Source organism: Amphiura filiformis, chromosome 15, assembly GCF_039555335.1.
Source record: "Amphiura filiformis chromosome 15, Afil_fr2py, whole genome shotgun sequence".
In the NCBI taxonomy this organism is placed as follows: Eukaryota; Metazoa; Echinodermata; class Ophiuroidea; order Amphilepidida; family Amphiuridae; genus Amphiura; species Amphiura filiformis.
Window position 1 is genome coordinate 20,089,685 of NC_092642.1, and position 23,040 is coordinate 20,112,724.

A 23,040-nucleotide genomic window follows, 5' to 3' on the forward strand; every position below is an offset into this window, starting at 1 on the left:
CTGTCGCATGTCTAGAAATGAAAGAGGTTTTTTAAAGGTGAAAATACATTACAGCGAAAACACAATAGAACAGATTTATTCCAATGAATATGCTTAACAAATTTGTGCGTAACAAATGAGATGTCAGTCAGGTTGGAATTTTGTCGCCAGAAGACCTTGCCAAATTTAGAATGTGCTGCAATATAATACACTATAGAATTGTATTTACATATATTTTGATATTGTAAAACACCCAAATTGGCATTTCATGTTCAATTTATAAAAATTTCTTAAAAAATGCAAACCGCATTAGATTTCAAACTCCCATGGGACATGAGACAAATCTATTTTTTGGCCTTACTGACGTCATTAGCACCGCCCTGGAAATGATCGGAAAAAGGCAGATAAATTACTGTTCGGCAAAAGTGTCAGTAGGCTGAAGCAAGACCAAATACTGACAGATAAGCAAGGTTTTACATAAAATGACAAGATAATTACATAGATTATAATTGAATGGCCTTTCCTATTTGAAGACCAATATTATTTAACCATTTTGAGTAGTTGACAGGATCATGGCAAAACAATCTGATATTTGAAAGAGTCACAGATTCTCCTACAGAGACATGCCAACAATGTTTGCATGCTCATGACTTAAAGCAATCAGTTATTTTTCCCAGCCGTGGTGATGCAATTTTAGATTTAATTATGACCAACATCAGTTCTTATTTTGATATCCCACTTGATGTGAGTCCCATCGGTAAGAGTGATCACACATGCATTGTCTGGAAGCCTAATAAGATGTATCGCCAAGATAAAACTAAAACCGTCACTAAAAAGATTTGTCCCATGAAATAAGATGTGACAAAAACAATCAACCAGCAGATGGGTTAAATGATAGAATGTGACACATACACTGACAGTGGTGTTTAATGAGAAGCTACGGACAGTTGGAGAAAAGACGCCCATAAACTATGAGGAGGAGTTTGAACAAGTTTCAGAATTTCATGCAGGAATTATGTATGGAAGCAGGGTGATTCAGTCACACAGCTTCCATTTCATAAGAATTGACATGGCAACAATAACAATAATGTATGCTATCAAACACAAAACCACCATTTGCCACCAAGACAAACCCTCTAGTTCTATCATATGTTACAAATATCAGTGGAATCACAGTTTTCACCATATATATTATTATTAAGCCATATTGTTACCCTTTGACTCATAAACAAGGTTGTTTCAGTATTTTAGAACTGCTATACATGGATACATATAGTGCGGCATCTGTGCATTGGCCGGCCTGCACATGATCACCAACCACATTACATAACAATTGCATCAAAAACTAAAGAAGCACAGCAAATGGTTTCATTTCAAAACTTCCAGTCTTCTGGTCCTATTTTATATCAATATACTTGCCTTGTCTTGTGAAGATATTTGTTAACTTTTTTTTTAACTAGGTAAAGGTAAAGGAGACGATCCTGTATAAACAGTGATCGGAGTGCCCATCTCTCTTTCATTGGCGATTGGGCCAGACTCCTCCATGTAATGTTGCTATAGGGGATCGCTACACCTCCTCTACAGCGAGTCTGTTACCTTCCCAGCATTTAAGAATGCTGGTACCCATTTAAACACCTGGGTGGAGAGGAGTAATCGAGATAAAGTGCCTTACTCAAGGGCACAACACGATGGCGTCACCGAGGCTCGAACCCGCAACCTTCCGATTATGAGTCAGTGCCCGTTCCGCTAGGCCGCCGTGCTCCCTAACTAGAATTACAGGGAGCATTTCTCTAGTTGAATGCAGTCTGAATACACTACATGATGGTCATTCCTTCCACAAAATAAAATAAAAACAAAAGATTACTGTTTGCTAATTAAAATAAATATCAGTAAGCTCATCCTTTCAATAATTTAAAATATGAGCAAACAAAACAAAACAAGTTTTTTGTTGCTAAAGCTGAGTTTGAATTAAGGCCCAACATGTTAAAGTACTGTTGTATATCATGGTTTTCGGTTTTTTTGCACCTTTGTTAGTAGCCTCTATGTGCTTGTGGTTAAGCCAAAAGCTGTGTATTAAAGCCAAAAATACGATATGGTACATTCAATTGTGATATCTCTACTTAAGTAGTGAATATATGTATTTGAATGGTAGACTTTTTCCCTTAAAATCACTGTTTTCCTTGTTTTTTTTGCCAAATGTTTCATTTCAAAAATGGCTATTTTAATGATGTATCGTGCACTTTTAAGCAATTTAATTCAATTTAAAGAAGAACAACAATTTTGAGCCACAGAAAACTCATTTTGCTTTAGCTACACAAGGATTTAGTGCACATTAATGCAACTTGCATTATTATGTTTTCAGAATCTACCATCCTATATCTTGTAAACATTTTAAAAAAAACCAATTAAACAACATGTTATTTTAGGAAATAAATACCATGCTGTGAAAACCTAATTTGAAATTGGGCGCCGACTCAACACATTTTATCAGACATCTGATACCTCATCTGCAGAATGCTTGTTTCACAGAATTTTTGTACCCTATAAAACTTTCATCTTTAGTGAACAAAAAATGTAACCGAGACTAAATATGCGAATATTTTCATTGATGCATGCTGATTTTTGTGGAGCAACACAACTGCCCCGATTGTTTGCCTCCAGAATTGATTTTTGCAGATAATTTACAGATGGTGATGGCACATAAGATTTGCAGCAATAATAATATAACCAGTGTGATACAATCATAGTTGGTAGTACATGTGATAGGAAACTGGTTTCACCCAGTTTTCCATATGTCTGCGCATGGCATTGTGGTATAGACTAATAAAGATATACATATTTCATCAACAGGCAAAGCGTCCAGAGGGCCCATTGTTCCATGAGGCGTACACACCAAAATGCTACACCCATTAATTACAAATGGGCTATTCCAGCTGTATTCCGCCCCCCCCCCCATGGAAGACACTTCCGGAATTCGGGCCTAAATTGACAGCCGGAATTCACATGTCAGGAAAACCCATGGAAGACACTGCCGAATTGTGGTAATATGTCTAATATGGCCAGCCGGAATTCACGTAAATGTAAATGTCTTCCATAGGGTTCCAGCTGGAATTAGAACATTTTTGGTTTTCCAGCCAGAATTCAAGTAAATGTCTTTCATAGGTTAATCGAGATGGTGATCATAAGTGAAGATTCTGCTGGAATTGGAGCATTTTTGACCATTTTCCAGCCGGAATATTAAGAAATGTGAATGTCTTCCATAAGCACATCATGGCCTTTCACAATCCCCACTCTTGTTTTTTCGTTTATTTTAGCAGCCAGAGTTTCACCTAATCTCAATGTCTTCCATACCCTCCAGCCGGAATCTTTGCTAAAAATGACTGCTGGAATTCTAGATACATCTCAATTCCAGCTGGAATTGTATTTTTTTAACTGGCTTCCATAGGGGGGGGGGGGGTGCCGAATACACCTGGAATAGCCCAATCCATGATAGGCACAAACGGTGTGCATGTCGTTTAATTGTTACACATGTGTGATAGAACAATCGGCTGTCATGAATATGCGAGGATTCTGTGCTTACAAAGCATGCTGACTTTACCCATTGGTTCGCAATCTGCACCTCTTTAATCTATGAATTGTAAAAAGTTAGTTAATCCCGTAATTTCAATCTGTAATTTCAATCTTATCATCAAGCATTACCAATTTCTTGTGCTCTTGAAGCCCGCAACTGCTCTCTACCATGAACAGTTATGTTGCATTGTTACATACAATTCAAGCCGATAGTACGGTTAAGTAAACTGCATTGCCCAAGTGCAAATAATATTGGTTAAGTTGAGGCTTGAACCCACAACCTTGTTGTGAAACTGAGCCAACTCATTTCATGGTACAAGTACATGATATGGCATTCACACACTCAATATAAGCTGAAAATGTTTTCAACTGATCACCCGTATTGATGCATTTCCATGACCTGGTACATGACTTATAATACCTTGACCAGTAGGGCATATAGATGACCGATGTATTTGCATCATCGCTCTTTACTGGTGCTTGCTTCTCCTGATGTACTAGGTCCTTTCCTCCTTTTCCTTTTCTTCTCTTTCTTTTCTTTTGCTAATTCTTCTTCAGGGTCCTGTAATATGAATACAAGTTTGATGGGAAACAAGACATGTTATTGTAACTTACATTATATGACTTGTCACAAAGAAACTACTTCCTATTCCAGAAAAATACAGAACTAATTTTTTGGGATTAAAAAAATATTATCCTGTTTTGCCAAATGAAACATAGCTAAATCCTAATCTTTTAGTTAGACCTAACTAGCAATAAAGGTCAAATTCTAATATTTAGCCAATTTTTGGAAATAAGGGCCAAAAACATGTGTTTTTTGGGTGTTTTTCGTATACTATGACAATCAAGCCTAAAGACTTATACTAAGACTAATTTCAATTTATGCATTCCAAATCTTGGAAAAGACATGTTTCATTCTTATAACCAACCATTTAATTAAAGTAACACACACACAAAAAAAATGAAAATTGGAGCAAAACTTCGGCATATACTCAAGATTTTGAATGCTTATACTTGTTCTAAGTCTTTGATTTTTGTGACTTGATTGTCAGAAAACATGACAAAAATGCATGTTTTTGGCCCTTTTTTTGTTGAAGAAATAAGTAAAATAGTGAACTTTTTCTTTTATCTGCAGTAAGGACTAACTGAATGATTAGGATGGAGCTATGTTTTATTTTGCAGAACTTGATAATATTTTTAATCCCAAAAATTAGTGTTGTATTTATCTGTCATATTCTCTCCAAAATCCACTTCTAATAACTCTGATCTAAAACCACGGCCGTCCTCTCAACATGACTAGAACCCCAATGCGCCAGGAGCACTTTGTGATGATGATATCTCAATTAATCCAACTTATACTATTGAATACAAAAATTTACTATTGCTCTGACATTGCCTCATTTCAAATATATAGTTTTAGTTTTGGTTTTGGTTTTGGTCACATGGTTTCCTATTGTCCTGCCTAACCACTTGAATCACAAGATATCGAACTCTTTGTTTCTACCTTTTGTTTAAAACTAAACATTTGTGACAGGTAGTTTCGGTTTTGGTTTCAGTTTCTTATAAGTGGTGTGACTTAATAAAATTACAGGATTTTCGAGTTACCTGATCTAAGTATACAAAAGAAATGTTTAAATTTCGCAGTGCAATATTCACGAGCAGAGAAGTCGAACAAAACAGTCTACATTTGAAAGCATTGATTTAGTTTGAAAGCATTGGCTTGAGACTACGAAATAGCCTAAGCTGATTTCACTGTGAAAATATATAGACCATCAAAATATTTGCATTCGACATTACAAAAGGGGCCACTACTGTAATTGTATAGGTGCTATAAACAAAATCGATTCATGTCCTTAATCCCATGTACCAGAATCGATGGAAGGCCATTATATGACCTCTAATAACCTAATGACTTTTACTGAAGCAATTTTACTGCAAAAGTAGAAGATAGAGGGAGAAGAGATTGGGGTGTGTGTGTGGGGGGGGGGGGGGGTGGAGGGCAAGGGGGATATGGGCCGGGAGAGAGAGAAACATATGAGAGAGAGCATTGGAAGTGAAAGAGAAGGGGAGGAGAGCTCGAGATGAAGATATCGAATGTAGGGGAGGAGGAGGGGAAAGGGGTAATTTAGGAAAGAGGTGGTTATATAGGAGGGAGCCCCCTCTTAAAGAGGTATGGGTTGTCCTTCCGGGGATAATAAACTAATTCATAATCAAATCATCTCCATGCATCGTTTATGTTTCATACAAACAAACAAATTCCCCACCCCACCCCATCCTTCAGTATACTCGCATGTATATGATTTCTAGGCCTAGAACTCGTGAGTGTAATATGCCACCTACCTTCGACAGAGAGCATCAACTGTCGTCCATGGGATAGATTTCCGATATCAATCATGATAATAATTATGTTAGCACAATAGGCTATTGTATACTTCTGGTTATATACCCTATACTGTGTCCTCCCAGCATAATACTGTTATGATTGCAGATCAGATCAGCTCTACTTTTTAATCCCTTGATTTTTGGTTTCTGAACAAAAGAGAAACCAAAACTATATATTTGAAATGAGGGATTGTGTCTGTTTGATTTTCTTCAAAAGTCCCTTCCAAATAATTTTCTAACTATGTACAGTGAGTGACAAATTGTGTCAGTTATGATAGCCCCACCCCATTGTCAATTCACAATTGCAGTAAGCACATAACATGCATGACCCAGTTCTATTCATTGTCATAGTGCACATTAGAATATGACCGTTGCTAGGTCAACTGGATCACGCTTTCTTTGTTACTAACCACTGATCGAAATGATCACAACACAAAGCCTATGGCATATAAATTTGGGACAGGTGTATGAGTCCAGGCTTGGAGCAGTAACCAATGGTTACTAATGTGCATGTGCGTTGGTTATGATCAATAGACTATCCATGATAACAACTTCAAATGTTGTTTCCCTTGCTGATATCTGCAATGATAGGTTATGCTGGTTTCATACTTTCATGCCGCTTGCAGCTGATCGGCATGACGCATGAGCAGTGCAGCTAAACAGACAAAAACAAGGCTTACGATTGGCTGCTAAGTATGACAGGGGCATTAGCTAAGTAGTCACTTACAAAAATGGCAAAGCAGTGAGACATGATATATGATCCGTTAAAGTGAAGTTCCTATAAAGGCTCTTTGCCTCTTTGGCGATGCCACTTTCAAATAAACTTTGGAGGTGGAAGGGAAATCTCTGAGTATTGGGTTCATTAATAGTACAGTCTACATCACCAGCAGTTATCCATGGACCCAAGGGAGGGTCTATATGTATCAAGCTGATACACATTCCATGTAACACTTATGCATGTATGTTCAACATCAAACTATAACACAGCTTAACAACTTGTGTCATCTACTATACTGGCCCCACCTATTCAAGCTGCCTGCATGTATTTGATGTCATTATAACCAACAACTGTCATATTTCGATACGATGGGTCACACATGCATCTCTGTTACTACAAAATCTTGTTGCAACTGCCACTGAATGACACAGGTACGCACTAACACATTGAGACATACACACACTTACCTTGCCCTCCATAATAAGCTGCTTTCTCTTGTTAATGGCTTTCCTTTCACCAAAGTCCAACTCTTCAAGTTTCTGTCAAATTGAAAATGATTAAAAAGCGTTTATTAACCTAGCATATATCTCTAATACCAACAACAGAGTAATTTATTACCATTTTCTCAAAGGGAAAATAAGCACCATCTTCAACATACCATTTTGCTGTCATTTTTATTATACCAAAACCAGGTTTAAAGAATCACGTCAGTATACTGGATGGAAATGTTCACAGCACAATCGTCTTGACCTTTTAGCTTGTGGTTTAAGTTCCCCATCAAAGGACCCATAGATTCATACCGGGTAGAATATGGGACTATTATAACAATGTACATATAATAATTATGTGAAACAAATGTTTGTAAATTGCATTTATATTAACTCTTGGTATTCTTTAATGGACAAATGTGGCAAAATAAATATTTAATATATCTACAGGCAAGACTCATAACATTAAATGGCGTACACATAGCTGGGCGCATCAAACACGCAAACCGCGCTTTGCATCGCATGACTGATGCACCTTTCTCTGACATAAGTTGGGACTTTATTGATGAGAGCAGTTGCTGATCATAGTATAAGGCCACTTCATTGAGTATGGGTAGCAACTCACTCTCCTCTACACTGTATTCTGTCAATTTCTGTTACTTTGGGGTAGGATTAGTAAGACTCTTTGAGTTCATCAACTTACCATTTCAGCCTGACTTTTAGCTAAGGCCACTTCATTGAGTATGGGTAGCACCTCACTTTCCTCTATACTGTATTCAGTCAGTTTGGTGTCTGAAATTAAAAACAGATCCATGAAGATGTTGTGAACTTGAGTATGTTATGCTATTGTCACACCATTTGACTTTGCATTTGACTTTGCATTTTGACAGAAATCAGATGAACTTGAATAAACTGAAGCTTTTCAAGTCACACACACACAACTTTTATGCACAACTCTTTTGACCTATATTTGACATACTTGACTGTGGGACTCTGTTAAGGGACACTCTTTCCTTTTCTCTTTTCAAAATTGCAAACAAATTGGGAAATTATTAAATTCCAAGATTAAACTAGTCATATTACCTGTTATATTGAAAACACAGATGCAATTGTTTTAGAAAATCATAGGATATATTTCATTTCATCATCTGTGTGAGTGTGTAGAGAAAGGTAATGTTGAGTACGGTATTAATTGGGTCTCTCTAGACCTACAATTTTTGATTCCCAGATGGGAATAAAAGTCAAAGAAAAAACAACAGTCACACGCACCATTTTGTTTCCAACTTGAGCTTTTGCAAGGGGCTATCATTTATCAATCTAACTCTCAATGGGTTAAAAGCTCAAGTTGGCTCTGAAAGTCGAATCGTCTGACATATGCTTTAGCTACATGTGACTGACACAATCTTATTCAACCACAAAAATGAGGCAATTTCGAACATTTGAGTTACTCCGATTATCAGCTGAAACATTAAAACTTGCGGAACTCCCCACATTCCCAGCATACTTAGCTGCACAGTTAGAGCTTTCATAATGCCTATTTTCTTTGTATTTTGTTGCTTTGTGCTCAATTGCCACTTTGGTGTGATTGGCTCTGATCAGGCAACATTTATGACATTAACAGCTTTATGTTTAAATTTCATGTGAAAAGAATACCTCTATATCCGACTTACTAAAGAAAAGCCACTGGTCATGCTGGTACAATATTGATAATATCAATCAAACTTTTTATGTTAAATTTACTTATATCAAGATTAAGCAACTCACTTATTCTTTGCTCCACTGCATACACTAATTTCACATCAAACTGTGTTACCATGGTGATAGCCATTCCTCCTCGACCTAAAAAAATAAAGATGAAAATATTAGATGTATGTTTTTGGTCAATATTTTGACACTTAATGCTGATTAAAAGATTTGTGACTCCAACAAACACCCACCCAGCGAGTTTTCAACTTCGGTTGATCATGGCACCATATTCTCAAAACTCATCGTTCAACAGGTGACAGGGTCATTTCCGATATTGGACCTCTCCATCAGAGAAGCTGTTTCTCTTATTGTTTTCAAAAACTGTGAAAAACACACCTTTTTATGTTATTGTTCATTTCCTTTTGTATTTTTGTGTTTGTTTCTATTCAAGCCTTGGCTGTAGTTGGTAATGGCACTTAGACCTTTTATTAGATTATGCACGGTATAAATTACATATGTATATATAATACAATAAAAAAAATAAAGTTAAATCCTTCCCAAGCCTTTCGGCCCATTGGGCGGCGCCTATCTCCATTTCATAACCCTAGGCCACATGTCTGCAAGCAGAAAAGCTACAGCAGGGGGTTAGTCCACTGGTAGCCATGTGTTTAACTTTCCCTACTCCATTCTTTCAATGCCGAACGCCTGGCAAGAAGGCATTAGGTACCATTTTAAAGCCTTTGGTATGGCCCGGCCGGAATTCGAACCCGCGACCTTCCGATCGTGAGGCGGACGTTCTAACCACTAGGCTACCACGCCGGTATATAATACAATACAATACAGTTAACCGGCTCATATTTGTCACACCCATCCCATTTACTCACCTGCCCTGGCCGTTCTGCCCACTCTATGGATGTAATCTTTGGGTGATGTAGGCACATTATGGTTAATAACTAATTGCACTGTAGGAATGTCCAGCCCTCGACTGGCCACATCTGTTGCTACTAGAATCTTCACTTGGTTGGACTTGAACATGGCTAGTGATGCAAGACGAATTCTCTGTAATTTAAGGTTGTATTGAAAGCTAGTCAAGAGCACTTGACACATTGTCTTTTTATAGTCCAACCAGCTTCTCCGAGACATTAACATCAATCATTTCACACATGTGCAGACGCACCACCTTTGATTGCACATGTCAAATCAAATCAAATCACATTTATTTGTTTCATCTGATGTCTGCAGTACCACCAGTCACAACATTCAACTATGAGCTGCTGGTAGTTGATTATCTGGTTGTTTCCTCAAAATGCGCTTGAATAAATATGTAACATTCAGGTCCATTTATCTTTCTTATATTGTGTAAATATTGTTGAAAATTGTCTGTACTATGTAACTGAGAATTTAAAGATGTAAGTGTTTCAGTTGAAAGAAAAAATGACTAATATTGTTCAACCTATACTGTCTGTTCAGTAGATCACCCTTGAATGTTTTTGTTTTCCTGCATTTTAGGGAAATATTAAAGGTAAAGACATGATAAGTAAACTTATATCGAATTCTGTCTTCAAGTATCCATTCCATCACTGAGGAACCAGTAGATTGGACATTCCAGTTGAAATCCACCCCCCCCCCCCCATGGAAGACATGACCTATAATCTTTCACACAGGGAGTATGAATTTCAAATGGGATCACCTGAATGGGTGACTCCATTTGAAATCTACACCCCCTGTGTGGGAGATTAAGTTCATGTCTTCCATCAGGGTATATGGATTTCAACTGGAATAACCCAATTTGAATGGCACCTTATTGACTCACCTGTTTGACCATGGAATGTAGTGAAGCACATGGAAACCCTAGTTCTCTCAGCATAATAGATAATGTGTGACAATATCTGCACAAAAACATACAAAAATAATCATTATTACCTCCAAATAAATATCAACAACAAAATGGCTGATGTTAGCAAACATGATTTTTACATCAAATGAGATTTTTCCAACAAAAAATATGACATGGTACTTTGCCAGCGATAAGACTTCATTGTCTATTTGATGTGTTTATTGCGATTCCTCCTCTTGCCCAATAAAGAACACATATCAGAGAACAACTGCACACATTATTTCATCCCACTGTAGACCCATGCTAGCTTGCATTTTATTCACCATACCATGGACTCTACAGTTTTACTAACTAAGTGCGGACCTTACCCTGCACTGGCAACTGCCGTAAATGGCTATGCATTTTTACACAATTTTGGATGTAGAAACAACATCCAGTTACACAAAGATTTCTCATTGTGTGTCATATTGTTTGCCAGTCTACACATAAGCCAAAAACAGAGATGCCAGTCAGTGTTGTCAAAAAATCCTGAAATGGCAAAAAAATTCCTGAAAATGTACTTTGCCTATACAGGCTCATCCAAGTAAAATTTTCTGAAATCAGGAAATTTCCTGAAGACTGGCAACACTGCAAAAAGCACACAGATCACAGAAGAATTTTGACATACTTGCAAGTGCTAGTAAAGATCATGATTGACTTGTTTTCCTCTTCCTCCTGAAATGTCTTCAACATGTGGATGAGATAGGCATCTTTCACTTGAGCTGGCACCAACACATACCTCTGGTCTAATTGCTCTACAGTGGCTACTCTGCAATAACAACATTATTTAATAACAATGTTTACAAACAAACTCATTCCATGAATAATCCCACTCATGTTCATTCATGTAAGCAACATACAGACAATATTGCCAAAGTTGCTTTTGTATGAGCTGATATACTATTAGAATTCTTAGGTTTTCTGTTTCTGTTAAATACCTAATGGCCTAGTCTTTAGTGGCATGAGTTTAAAATTGTTGCAGGATCTGATAAAGACAAAGTCTTTGATGCAAACATCTGAAAAGTTACTAATTGTACTACCTTCCAGTTGAAATCCATACACATTACCTTAATCTCTCATATCCTACACAGGACTGTTGATTTCAAATGGATTCGCCCATTCAGGTAACCCCATTTGAAATTCACACTCTGTGTGTGGAAGTTTATAGTCATGTCTTATATAGCGGATGTATGGATTTCAACTGGAATACCTCATTTTCCTCACTTGGTTTACATTATCTTTCTTGTGTACGGTACATTATTTATACCAACCATTGCTCGTTATTCTACAGACTAGCAATGCTACCTGTTTACTTACGGTGCTTTGGAATGCCAAAAAAATGGCTTAGACATAGACATCTTCTTGAGTTCCTTCATTGTATCAGTAATGGTGGCACTAAACAGTAGTGTCTGCCTCTTGGATGGCACAGCATCAAAGATAACATCCAGATCAGGACCAAAGTTACCTTCCAACAACCTGTCAGCTTCATCTAGCACCTGTCAATCAAACAACATTGGAACGTTATTGCAGGATGTATTCTACACCATGTTTAAGGCTATGTTCACTGTTTAGGGTTAAAGGTGTGTGACCAGATTAACAGCCTAAACTATCACACACACCCCAACCACTTTATCCTATTAAAATGGAGATTTTAGCATCAGAAGAAAACTCATATTTTCCACATAATCCCAGTAAAATAATGTTAGCAAACATCTTTATGATTTCAGGCTAGATTTAGGGTTTGGATTTAACCTTAATCCTAATCCTATCTCTATTACAGACTTGAAACTGACTTTGAGTGGAAAAATCTGAAAATTCTCAAACTCAAGACTGAAAAACAGTGTGAAATTGGGGTTAAAGTAACTCAAATTGGGCTGAAAATAAAAGAAATACACAAATCTGGCAACAAAAAAAGCTGAAATTAATCTACTTAAACCCTGAAAAGTTTCAGATTTGCTACTTAGGGATAGGGTGATGATTAGACTACCAAATTACCATGCTGCAGATTCTCTATGAAAATATCTTACCAAGAATTTGATTTTGCTTAAACTGAATGTGTTACTACTCTTGAGATGATCTGCCAGGCGTCCAGGTGTTGAGATTACTACATGCGGTTTTCTGGATAACTCCAATCCTTGCTTCACCATATCTGGATGTGGGAAATACAATGACAATATAGGGTTGAAAAGTTTAATTTACATTAGAGTATTGTTTACTCCAAGCTTGTCAGTAACGTTCGTGCACAATTCATTGGCACAGCTTCAAATCACAAGTGTTCACTGTTCACTCAAAGATTTGGTGTTCACATGCGACACACACTATTTTGCTCTTTGGTGAGTGTGTGTACATGTGACACACTCATGAAAGAGAAAAATAGTGTGCCTCCACATTACTATGCAATGCACCTGGCAAACTTTGATTTTCAGTGTGAATGTTTGTGACTGTATGATTTACTAAGTACCACATGTGAAAACTTTCGTAAAGCTCTCACTTAATGATAAAAATTATAGTTTGATTTCCACCTTTTATCAAAAAATCCCACAAAGGCACACAGTTTTGGCCCATGCATGCCAATTCAATATGGTGGATCTCCCATGGCACAACATACAGGGCTAGATACACAGTCCAGGCTCTCTTAGTCTTATCCCTATGCTAGCAACTCAAATAAGCATATTGACTCTGTATTTAGTTTGATTAATGATGTATTTGTTATTTAGGGCTTCCTTGGAAATTGGTGCTTTGACATTGAAAGAGCTACCCTGCCTAAAGAAAGTTCAAATAAAATAAATAATGTTTCTGTACATGGAGAAGCGCCACACTGCCAGGCACAACAGCAACTGTACACTTAGTATCTTTCTATCTACAGCGTCAGTCATGAGTAAATTATCAGCAAATGTTCAAATTTGAACTTACCAAATCCTCCTACAATGACACAGTCTTTAAGGCCCAGTGGTTTGCCAAGCACCCTGAATTGGTCTGCTATCTGAAAAGCAAGCTCTCTGAAAGGATAATGGTTAGAAACATGTTAAGTGATACAAGTTTTAGACCAACAATCGAAACTAAAAAGTCACAGATTTATATTGCACAATTAGCATGACTTTCAATGTTCCCAGCGTTTCACAAAAGCAAATTTCACTGTTTTTCCCTGATACTTCCCTGACAGTTCCAAAATTCAATGAGAAATATATCTGCTTTTACCAGAGTGGAATCAGGTTGTGGAGTGTGGACTGTTTCAAATGACTACCGAGAGAGGTTGCACTGCAGGACAATTGGAGTCATGCATTGTATGCAAGACACCTGCAGGCCAGGAAAAAAAGGGGAATTCAGGAATCTCATTCCCTGAAAATTTGGTAATCTGGAGGAGAATTATGTTTTTGTTTTGTTTTTGATAAAGAAATGCATAAGAAATGGCGTGAAATCCTGTATGCCAAAATTTCAAAAATTATTGCCCTAATGAGCTTAAGCTCAAGTTCCCTGAGTTATCCATGATTTGCTTGTTTTTTCTCAATTTCCATGTCTGGAAAAATGGTCTTTCACTTTCACTGATTTTCCTCAGTGGCTGGGAACCCAGTGTAAGATCATAGCGCTTTATAGAAAGGCAATATAATCCCATATGGATCCTTACTCAGTTTTTAAATAAGATAGGTAGTGCAAAGGTTGCTCTCTTACCTGGTTGGTGTGATGACAAGGCAGTATATCCCATAGGGATCCTCACTCAGTTTTTGTATGATAGGTAGTGCAAACGCTGCCGTCTTCCCACTCCCTGTCTTGGCACATCCGATGCAATCCTGACCTACAATTTACAAAACCAGTACTTGTAATCAATTATAAAAATGATTTTTTAATTTTAATCTTATATGTGATATGATCAATGCCAGGAAATGAGTGTAACTTTCAATTTTCAAACTTTTTTACATCAATTAGTAGCCTTTCAAAATAAAAAAAAAAGGAAGGTTTTATTTCAAACTCTAATGGTGACCCGCAGGCAGGGGTGCAAATTGTGATTTCTTCCTCAGGAGCAAGGTTTTTAAGTTCCAGATTTCCTCAATCATACTTCGAAAGATAAGAATGGTAGCATAGCATGTATTTTTAGAGAGACTCCACAATCATGTAAAGTCGTTGAGTTTTAAAAAAGGAGGGGCTGTATTGGGACATCGTGTGTGCGTAGCGGCGCAAAAATTTGGTATCTTACACTTGTTTGGGGTCAATTTTGCTGGGGAATTTTGGTCGGACATAGTCTTCTTTCCCCTTTGCTTCCCCTGATTTTCTCTTCCATTCTTGGCCCACATATATTTGGGGCTTATGTTATCGCCCAGATGGTTCTTTACACAGCCGTGACGTTAGTCACGGCTGTGTCTTTTTTCTTACAGGTTCTTTCTTTCTTTCTTTCTTTCTGCCGACCACTACATTTGCTCTAGCACTCACATGCTTACACCGATTTTGGACCTAACTTGGTCACAATCATCAATAACCATGCCCCTACATGTCACATGAAACTCGTGGGGTCAAAGGTCACGCTGGGGTCATAGGGGTCAAAAACGTGATTTCAACTAAAAATGCTTCTTCTCCTACAGATTACGTATGACGGTGAACCCACTTGCACACATGCATTACTGATACCCAGTGTCTATGCGGTCCTCACAGATTTGGGGGTCAAAGGTCATTAAGGGGTCACTTCCGTATAAAACGAAAAACCTTCAAAAATTTTTATTTGCTAAGAAAAACATAGGACAGTAACGGTATGTTCACACATAAATTGCAATTACCCTGTGTATATGGTCATGTTTTTTGAGGTGGGACCCAATTGTGTCACAACTTGCAATTTGTCAAAAATCAACTCCTTTTTTGTATTTCTGATTATATTTCAAAAAGTTTTCACCCAAACTAGTAAAAGTATACATTTTTAGAAAGCATATATTGTCATGATTGCAAATCTGTAAAGTTTGAATGGATATACAGGGTGTACCAAAAATATACAGGGTGATTCCATTGAAAAATACCAAAAAATTAAATTTCTTTACCTTCCAATATTTCTACATAGTATATTAAATTGGAAAATGAACTTGATATTTGGAATGTACACAGTTAGTCCTTTCATTAAATGTATAGTTTGCACTATATTTGTTAAGCCCATTGTGTTATACAGGGTGTGAAAAAAAGTTGTAAATTAATTTTTTTAATTTATCTAAAATTTCCCTAAGTGCCATTAAATTTGGAAGATATATTCAAAATAGTTTACAGAATTGCTATAATATCAAATTTAAATATCCAATTCCTATATAGGGTGTTCCAAAAATCAATATTCAGTGAATAATAACAAAGGTACATGTACAATACATGTACAATTAGCCTACATCAATAAACTATTTAACAATTTAACCAGAGATCAATATGTCATCAGATTAAATCCTTTGACTGTAATAATCTCCTTTTAGAAGATTTATTTCATATTTCAAAGATAAAACAATATTGAAATTTATTTCATATGCATGCATGCAAAATTACAGCCCATTGTAATGTATGACCCACATTCCACTGCATTAATTAAAAGCTTGTTAAATCCTTAATTACTAAGTTCATTAAAGGCCCTTTCAGTGATTTCACAGGAACATTAAAAAAATGGAAATTTGTCAGAGTTGCTTAGAAATAAAGAATAAGTCTACAGAATTTCATTAAACCACTTTTCCCCTGAATACATCGACAAATTAGTCAAAAAACAGAAGTTTTAGAAAGGTTTTCTACTTCAACTCTGAGAAAATCGAGATTTTCGTACAGTGCGCCAATTAATCGACTGGAAAAACTTCCTAGTCCAGTGTTTCTAACACGGGGAAGTAGAGTCTAAATTGATTTAAAACAGACGCTTTTAAGCTACAATTTTGTAGTAGAAAACAAAATAAGCAATTAAAGATCACCGAGGCAAACTAACGGTCAATTCAAATATGAAAAACAGTTAAAATTGTGTATTTTGTTTAAAATAGTAGCTACTGATGTAATAAGTAGTAGAAACAATACGCAACGTGTGTTGGTACGTGGAGAGTGAGCTTCTTTCGATCTCGAGTCAGACTTTTTGTACTGTCAGTATCAAAAGTCCAGAATCATGTAAATGCTTTATTTTGTCTAAAATACACGGCTTTCGACCGAACCACTAGCAGGCTATGTTAGCACATCTATGCCAATTACAAAGGTACCAAAATCTGAATTTTGATGATTTTTACGATCGTCCGGATGAGCAAATCACTGAATGGGCCTTTAACATTAACTAGGCAATTATAGTTATAGAAAGTTAAAAAATAAGATTAACATTATGCAAAATGCATTTTTACTTCTACTAGGTAACAAAGTGCATAAATTTTATTAATGAACATCAACTTCCCATTGGAATTACACAGAGCTCCTCCGCTTCCGGCTCCTCCACTTCCGGCACCACCCCTGACTAATTAACTTGATTAAGCTGTTGTAATTAATTAATACATTTGTTTAATTGTATTTGTTATTAATTCATTAGATTAATAATTTATCTTCAAATTAAGACCAAAACCATTTGTTCATGATGAATTTTAGCAAAAATATAGGAATAAGTAGACAAAATGATTTAGCAAAATGTGACAGCACCACCTTTTTTAGGGTCCCAGTATAAAAAACATGACCATATGTGGTATTTTTTTTATTTAGGGTCAAAGGTCATTAAGGGGCCACTTCCGGTACAAAACGAAATACCTTTAAAATGCTTCTTCTGCCACAAATAACGTCGGACAGTAACACCACTTGCATACATGCATTGTTGTTATCCAGTGTCATTAAGGGGTCACTTCCGGTATAAAACGAAAAACCTTCAAAAATTTTTATTTGCTAACAAAAACATAGGACAGTAACGGTATGTTCACACATAAATTGTAATTACCCTGTATATATGTGGTATTTTTTTTTATTTAGGGTCAAAGGTCATTAAGGGGCCACTTCCGGTACAAAACGAAATACCTTTAAAATGCTTCTTCTCCCACAAATTACGTCGGACAGTAACACCACTTGCATACATGCATTGTTATTATGACATGGTCTCAGATTTGAAGCAGGTTTCACTGCCAAAGTGTGTAAAAATTCACCCCAGAGTGAAAATAGCTATGTTTAATTTCTAAGGTGTCTTTTCTAGGGTAAAATTGTTTGTAGAACATGATTTTTTCATCAAAACGCGTGCATCGTACATCGTTTTGCTACAAAATGTTGATTTGTGCCCGATTTTGCCCGAAAACGCACTTTTTGGGTGACAAAAATTTTCACATGCCAACTTTGTATACTCATCGAGTCTACAATATACATAGATATGGCCCTTTAAAATGTTAACATATCAGCTGAGGGTACTATTTGATGGATTCAGGTATTTGTTTTGTGATTGACTTAATCATTTGCGCGCCAGAATCATTCAAATATGACATGCCTCGTGACAATTGACATGCCAAAATAAGCCGTTTTCGGCAAAAAAATTGATTTGAAAAATCATAACTCTTGATAGGAAGGTGCTACAGTGATGGTTGACCTACCAGGCTATGCAGTATTTAATGGGCTTTCATTTGATACCTAACTTTGTTCATTTTAACTAAGGGAAAGACTTGCAAAATGTAAAAATGTTTTCCCTACCCCTTAAAATTTTGATGTGTGTAAAAATTCACGCCATTTATAAAAATCGGGATTACAAGAAAACTACAAGAGCTATAGGCTTGAAAAACTAATCAGTTATGCACAGTATAAGTTCCTACTTGGGTATAACAATAATATCTTTCCATTCCTTCTCAATTTTCTTTTCTAATTTTTTTATCAATTTGTGACATCTGTAAATTACGTAAAATTTGGCATTTCGAAAAAATATGAGGGTGACATGTTTAAAAAACTAATCAGTTATTCCCATGATACAGTACTACAGGGATATAGTACCAAACTTGTACTAAAATGCATATTTTTTGAGTTCTAATTTTTTTAACAAATTGACTCGCCACCCCATTTTTGAGCAAAATCGGGAACAATTAGTACCTATAATGTGCAATCATGTGACCTATATTCAATGTGTGTGCACCAATCAGATGTCAGACTTGCACTACAACATGATGTGAGCCTTGCAGAGCCTTTATAAGTGTGCCAATAGAGTTCAAATATGTTGTGATGATGTTGTCACTTATGGATCTCATATTTTTATTTCCATCAAAAGCATATCAGAAAAACAATGACAGATTTTGCATTTCTGACTTCAGAAAAACTAATCAGTTATTCCCATGATACAGTACTACAGGGATATAGTATCAAACTTGTGCTAAAATGCATATTTTTGGAGTTCTAATTTTTTTATCAAATTGACTCGCCACCCCATTTTTGAGCAAAATCGGGAACAATTAGTACCTGTAATATTGCGCAATCATGTGACCTATATTCAATGTGTGTGCACCAATCAGATGTCAGACTTGCACTACAACATGAAGTGAGCCTTGCAGAGCCTTTATAAGTGTGCCAATAGAGTTCAAATATGTTGTGATGATGTTGTCACTTTTGGATCTCATATTTTTATTTCCGTCAAAAGCATATGCCTCTACTGTAATGCTCATATCAGGAAAACAATGACAGATTGTGCATTTCTGACTTCAGAAATGAATTCTGCACAAAATTTCAGTCTAGAAAACATATTCAAAACAATATTTTTTGAAACTTTATATTTTGCCATTTTTGGCAGTCAAACCTGCTTCAAATCTGAAACCGTGTCTTATCCAGTGTCTATGGGGTCCTCACAGATTTGGGGTCAAAGGTCATTAAGGGGTCACTTCCGGTATAAAACGAAAAACCGTCAAAATTTTTTATTTGCTAAGAAAAACATAGGACAGTAACGGTATGTTCACACATGAATTGTGGGTACCCAATTCATATGTGGTATTTTTTTATTTGGGGTCAAATGTCATTAAGGGGTCACTTCCGGTCTGAGACGAAAAAACCTTCAAAATGCCCCTTCTGTCACAAGTAACATAGCAAAGTGGTGCCACATGCACCCATGCATTGACATTAGCCAATGTCTATGGCCGCTTTCATATATTTTGGGGTCAAAGGTCATTAGGGGTAACAACACGGCTGTGTTCGTGGGTTAGACCACAGCTTAGTCTAGTTGTTTTTTCGTTTGGCTGTCCAGTTCGGGTTGGTTATTTGTTTGTTTGGACGGGCGAAAGTAACCATTAATCCACTGTGCAGTTCCAATGCAATAACCGATCAACAAAGGTGCTTGGGTATGGTGGCCTGATGTGCTGAATAGTTTTGTGTCATGTTATTTGCATATTTATGAATATTAATGGGCTGATTTGCATATTTTGCTATCATTTTCATTAATCCGCTCTGCAGCGTAAGCAATATCAGATGAAAAGTACAAATATAGAATTATAAAGCATCTATATCCCACATACATTCAGCATCCACTTAGTTTAAACTACCTCAATTTTTGCATCAATAGTTCATCAAATTTGCATATCATGTTCAAGTATTTTGATTGATTTTGCCTCCTCCATTTGTTTCTTTTTAATTTCCTCAAATCGTGGTGGTCAGTAGCCTGTGTAGCGGTGTCAGTAAAACACCCAACACCGCCACCGAAAATAAAACACCGAAATAACCGGGTCAACCGAAAATGAATGACTGGCATGTCAGGCATCAGAACGTCACATGCAATCAATGATGGCAAGTGTAAACACCGTCGAAATCACCGTACTCGACAGACTGATTATTGATTTCTGCTTCACTTCTGCCGATCATTATATTATAGAGTAGGCATGCCTCCTGTACAAACAAAGTAATTTGGGAGGCCAAAATACGCACCTTGAATTTTCGAAATACGAAAAAAAACACAAAAAAAACTTTGAAACCGGCAAATTTGCGTTTTTGCCAAATAAATACCCCTTTCGTCATGCTCAAATCCTTGAAAGGCCTACATTTTTACCCTCATAAATAAAGTTGCATTTCCCTCACATCTCGCAAAACATTTCTTACCTATTCAGATATATATATTTTCCACCAAGATCGTTGTTTATATCCTGGGAATTGTCTATCATTGTTATTCTAAATTCTGAAATTATCAGGTAATTATCCTGGCACGAATTCTACCAAATCAAAACCGGGATCAAAACATGTGTACGGTACTTTCCCACACATCGCGCGGTCTAAATATAGATTGGGGTTTGACCTGACCTAGATAATCTAGCGACCCTGGAAGCAAGTACCGTCAGCTGGACCAACTGAATGGATGAGAATATTTTTCGTTGTTTTAAATATCCACAATAACAAGAGAAGTAAATAAGACACTCAGACATCATTTTAACGTCATGTGTTTCTTTCTTTTTTTCATAATACTATAAAAACAAAACTAACAAACAAACAAAAATGCTGTGATTATTTTTTTTAAATCGAATTCAAACCTGAGAATGGAAAACTTTGATTTAAAAACATTATACGCAAGCACAGCACATGACAGCAGTGCCATAAATTGAAATAAATAAATAGATAATCAAAAACAAAAACAAAAAACAGATGAATAAATAATTAAATTACTAAAAAACGGCCTAATTTTTCAAGAAAACACGCAAGGCATTGTGAAATTGAGAAAAAGAAAGATAAAGAAACACGGCAAGGACTCAATTTTTTTTTAATTTCGTTAAAATCATGCATGGATTTATGATCACATTGCTACAAAAAAATCAATGTATCAAAATATAATAATAATAATAATTAAATAATAATAATAATAAATAAAAGCAAACTAATTAACAAAAGCTACGTAAACATGTTGAATATTGTGTTCTAAAAATTGATCATCATGCAGATGGACCTCATTAATCCATTTCATTATTTGTCCGCCAGTATTATTTTTCCGACGACAAACATTTCATATTTATAGAATATCGAGGTAAAAAGTTCCCCATACTTTCCCGGTCCCACACTCACAGCGGAAAGGTAGACTATTGCTCATGCTGTAAGAATTTTCCACTGTGGGAATTTTCCATATAAAAAGTATCTTGACGTTTGTTTGCCTAATTAATTATTCATGAGCTCATCAATTGAAGCATTGGGATGTCTAGGGATTTTCCGTTCAAAAAAGGGGGAAATCCCTTGGTTTGTCTTGGTATATTAGCTTTGTCACGCCCAATATTTCCATATTTGGGTATTGTTGACATCATCAAACAACAGGCATCCAAACCTGACCAATCACAATCAAGATCTCTAAATGATACGGGCGCCCGCCCTTGCTTACTAAATAAGTCAACCCCGCCATGTGGTCTTCTGTGGGAATATCCCTATCAGGGCCTGGCTTGGAGCCGGCCGCCAATGCATTTGAAACTTTTGAGTGACTGTTCGCCGTGACTAAAAACCGTGCGCTATTTTAGCACTGAATGGTAAACAATGACATCGTGAAGAGGCTAGACGTGGACTGGAAGAATTGATAACTCGTGAATAATTTTCCGATTTTCAGAGCAAGTTTGCACTATTATTTTTAATTTATTTTTGTTTGTTTTTGATGTGGGAAATGGTCTGGGAAAATCAAAGGAATATTTGAGTATTGTTTGACATTGTGATTTGAATCTTTTTGTGTGTGTGACTTTTTGTTTTTTTGTTTTTTTGCTCTCGTGGTTCATTTTATACCAGGGCGATTCTAGAGAGTTGGAGGGCGAATCGCCCATCGTGTGATGGATGCCACCGCGCGTGTCCAGGATCTTTTCATGCGGGGGGCTCAGAGGGGCTTTCAGAGTTATGCAGCAGGGGGCTTAATGGCAAGTAAAAACGGCTGATTTTACATGATTTTTAACAAAGTGCGGGGAGCTACAGCACCCAAAGCCCCCCCCCCCCGGACATGCCACTGAACGCTGCCTGTATTATAATAATGCTTTGTAATTGTAAACAGCTCATAATCAACACAAAATCGATTGCCGTGCATGAATACACGGTCTTGTCGGACGCTTTGAGAAATTTAGCGATCTCAAGTGTGATTCCAAGTAAGAACCCGGGTAAGAACTCTCTTTTAAAACATCAGAAACCGCCGATGGGCGACGGTGTTTAACTTACTTTTGAGAAACTTAGCGATACTCAAGTGTAATTCCAAGTAAGAACTCAATTTTAAAAACATCGTATTAAACATAAACATCAAAAACCACCGATGGGCGACGGTGTTATTAAACTTAGTTTGGTGTCTACCAAACCATCAAAATTTTCGGTGTACACGGTGTATAACGCTTTGATCCACCGTCGAGTGGGTGCTTCAATAGCACCGGTTTTTTTCGGTGTACCGAATCACCGCTACACGTTATCAGTAGGTGCCATTCAATCACTCG

The 23,040-nt window shown here is 36.7% G+C and overlaps 1 protein-coding gene across 1 annotated transcript in view; it reads right to left on the reverse strand.

Annotated features, from left to right (window-relative positions):
- Positions 1-3,538: 3,538 nt before the first annotated feature.
- Positions 3,539-23,040, reverse strand: part of LOC140171368 (probable ATP-dependent RNA helicase DDX49) — a 35,223-nt gene continuing 15,721 nt past the window's right edge. Inside the window, exons 2-12 of the mRNA XM_072194607.1 lie at positions 14,369-14,492; positions 13,613-13,698; positions 12,727-12,848; positions 12,017-12,195; positions 11,328-11,468; positions 10,637-10,712; positions 9,708-9,882; positions 8,902-8,976; positions 7,841-7,929; positions 7,117-7,188; positions 3,539-4,111 (exon numbers count right to left, since the gene is read on the reverse strand). Coding sequence (XP_072050708.1) covers positions 4,010-4,111; positions 7,117-7,188; positions 7,841-7,929; positions 8,902-8,976; positions 9,708-9,882; positions 10,637-10,712; positions 11,328-11,468; positions 12,017-12,195; positions 12,727-12,848; positions 13,613-13,698; positions 14,369-14,492 — 1,241 coding nt within the window. The 3' untranslated portion in view covers positions 3,539-4,009. The remainder of the gene's footprint in view (positions 4,112-7,116; positions 7,189-7,840; positions 7,930-8,901; positions 8,977-9,707; positions 9,883-10,636; positions 10,713-11,327; positions 11,469-12,016; positions 12,196-12,726; positions 12,849-13,612; positions 13,699-14,368; positions 14,493-23,040) is intronic.